Source organism: Microtus ochrogaster, chromosome X (genome assembly GCF_000317375.1).
Source record: "Microtus ochrogaster isolate Prairie Vole_2 chromosome X, MicOch1.0, whole genome shotgun sequence".
Taxonomy (NCBI): Eukaryota; Metazoa; Chordata; class Mammalia; order Rodentia; family Cricetidae; genus Microtus; species Microtus ochrogaster.
This window is the reverse complement of record NC_022026.1, coordinates 3,600,019-3,602,399: the sequence shown is the minus strand read 5'-3', so window position 1 is coordinate 3,602,399 and position 2,381 is coordinate 3,600,019. Positions and strand designations below refer to the sequence as shown.

General features: G+C 34.8%; 1 protein-coding gene across 1 annotated transcript in view; it reads right to left on the bottom strand.

Moving 5' to 3' along the window:
• Window positions 1–389: 389 nt before the first annotated feature.
• Window positions 390–2,381, bottom strand: part of LOC101990441 (DDB1- and CUL4-associated factor 12-like protein 1) — a 3,411-nt gene continuing 1,419 nt past the window's right edge. The window contains exons 2-3 of the mRNA XM_026784883.1: window positions 2,251–2,381; window positions 390–2,135 (exon numbers count right to left, since the gene is read on the bottom strand). The exon at window positions 2,251–2,381 is cut by the window's right edge and continues 114 nt beyond it. Of these exons, the coding sequence (XP_026640684.1) occupies window positions 2,252–2,381 (130 nt within the window). The 3' untranslated portion in view covers window positions 390–2,135; window position 2,251. The remainder of the gene's footprint in view (window positions 2,136–2,250) is intronic.

Genomic DNA, 2,381 nt, shown 5'->3' with positions numbered 1-2,381 from the left:
TTAAATCTCATCCAATGTGGAAGGATTCCTTTTCTGTATTTCCAAACTTATTTCTCTTGAACACCCCAATACCCTACTAATTATAAGACAATAGGCAGCTTATAGTTTGAAAAATTTGTTTCAAATTAATTACCTATATAAGTTATTTCTAAATTAAAAACCTATATTTGAAAATTTTCAAATATATTTCTGGTAAAGTAAACCAATTGTTTTAAAGAACTCTTCAAATCTCAATTTATTTTAAAGGATTAATATTCAGTTATATATGAAAAGTAAAATTTTGTTCATCTTCTAAGTATCACATATTACTTTATTTATGAATGGATGAAGTTCTACAACATGCCCTGAAAATGAATTAGGGAAAATTAAAAGAAAAACAGGAGAGGGAATCACCCAGCAAGGTTCTTTATTATGCAACAGCAAATATTTCTTACAATTTGAAGTGCAGGTTTCCATTGGCAAAAAAAAAAAAATCAGTAAATAATAACTGGTTGCCTTTGTTCGGCCTTGGTACACAAATAAAGAAATAAAAGATGGCAGTTTACAATCTCTGTTCTCAAATCACTTATAACAGAGTTGGAACCATACATGCAAGCAAAAGAACTGCACAGATATGTAGCAAAACTGTATAATTTGCGGAATGAACCTGCATAATCTCTATAAACAAAAATTTGACTAATTTTGTATATCTAAGTCACAATTAATTCTTTTCAGCAATTTAGGTTTGGTACTGAACAGCATGTAGTTTATCAACACGAATGCAAAATACATGTCAGATGTTTAAGGAAAAGGAAACGTGGCTCAATACCAATCCTGGGCTAACCTATCCTGGCCAGTTTTGAGGAAGGCCTGGCTGCTTTCTCACTCTCAGTATTGTCACCTAAGAACAAGTCCAATGCACCTGTATAGCCTCCCACTACCTCAGTTAATCTGAATGGCAAAGTTCTTCAATCAGACCTATCTTTTTTAATCCCCAGCTCCTCTATTGGAAAATCATACAGCATTGTCACAATCACATATTATTACCTTTAGAGGCACAGAATGAGAGGCTTTAGTAACACATATCCCACTTTTAAGTATGAATCTTTGAAGTTCACAAAATAAAATCTAATTTGGAGCTTATAAAGAGGGGGTGTTTCTTTCACAGTGAGCTGGATGGGCTCATTTTCTTTCTTTGCATTTTTTTTCTTTTAACTTAACTTATAGGCAGATTTTGGAAAGTTTAAAATATGCTCAAATATAACATTTGGTAAGAAAAATAGCAACAGCAAAAATATCCAGTCTATACCTTAGAGCAGTGTATTTTCTGCCCTCTCTGCCATACATTCTACATTTATAGTTTATATCCCTGCATCAAATGATGGCACTGAAACTCTGTGCAAGTTACTCCAACCACAAACATTCAAATATATCCACAAGTCTTGATAGTACTAAGGCAAGAAGTGAAAACAAGTACATTCTTTGATCAATAAGAAGACAGAGCATAAAACTAAAATAAGACTTGAAAGAAAAATACTGATTTTTGGATTAATTTTGCAAGTTCAAATTAGCAGAACACTTGAACACTTGAATACCTAAACCGTCCTCATCAACTGAGATTCTGATAGATACACAAGATTCTATGACAACTATTTTCAGATAATAAACTTTTTAGAAATGTGCGTTTTCCACCAACAACATACAAACTATATACACCATGATCACAGTTCATGAGTGACATATTTCCAAAAGTAGGCAATCTGGAACATGGAATGTATTTTACAATTGGAACAATGCCGTAAAACTATGGTTAGCGCTCCACAAGAGATGTCTAAACTCTGTTTATTAGAAAATGTTGTTAATATATCACACATAAGTGATGAAAATTAAAAGCACTGTCTTTAAACCAGCTAATAGTAAAATAACACAACATATACACAAGTCTAACGTTATAACAGGGATTTTCTTCCACATAGAGACTATATGGATCACTCACTCAAAGACGGCACAGCTAAGAATTAGTGGAAAGTATCTGTATGAACAGTTCAAAGAATGGTGGAGAGGTGCAGAAAATTTCTCAAAGCGACTTCTGTCAGCTCCATCTGTCTTCCCCTCTCTTTCTGGTAAGTACACTGGTTAATCAGGACCTGCTCCACCTGAAAGAAAGAAAAAAAAAGAGAAACAGAGTTAAAACAGCATGTGGAAAACGAAAACGGCAGCATTCAGTTAGATTGACCGGAAAGATAAATGCATACTGTGAGTTCAGCTAACCTTAGCTCCAGAGGCCTGCATAGTTGCCATGGAGGCCTGAGGCCAGTGGGCCCCCACCCACGAAGAGCTTCATCTCTGGCCAGTTGTAGCAGTGAGTGTAGAGTGCGTTGGGGAAATCCTCTACACCAGCA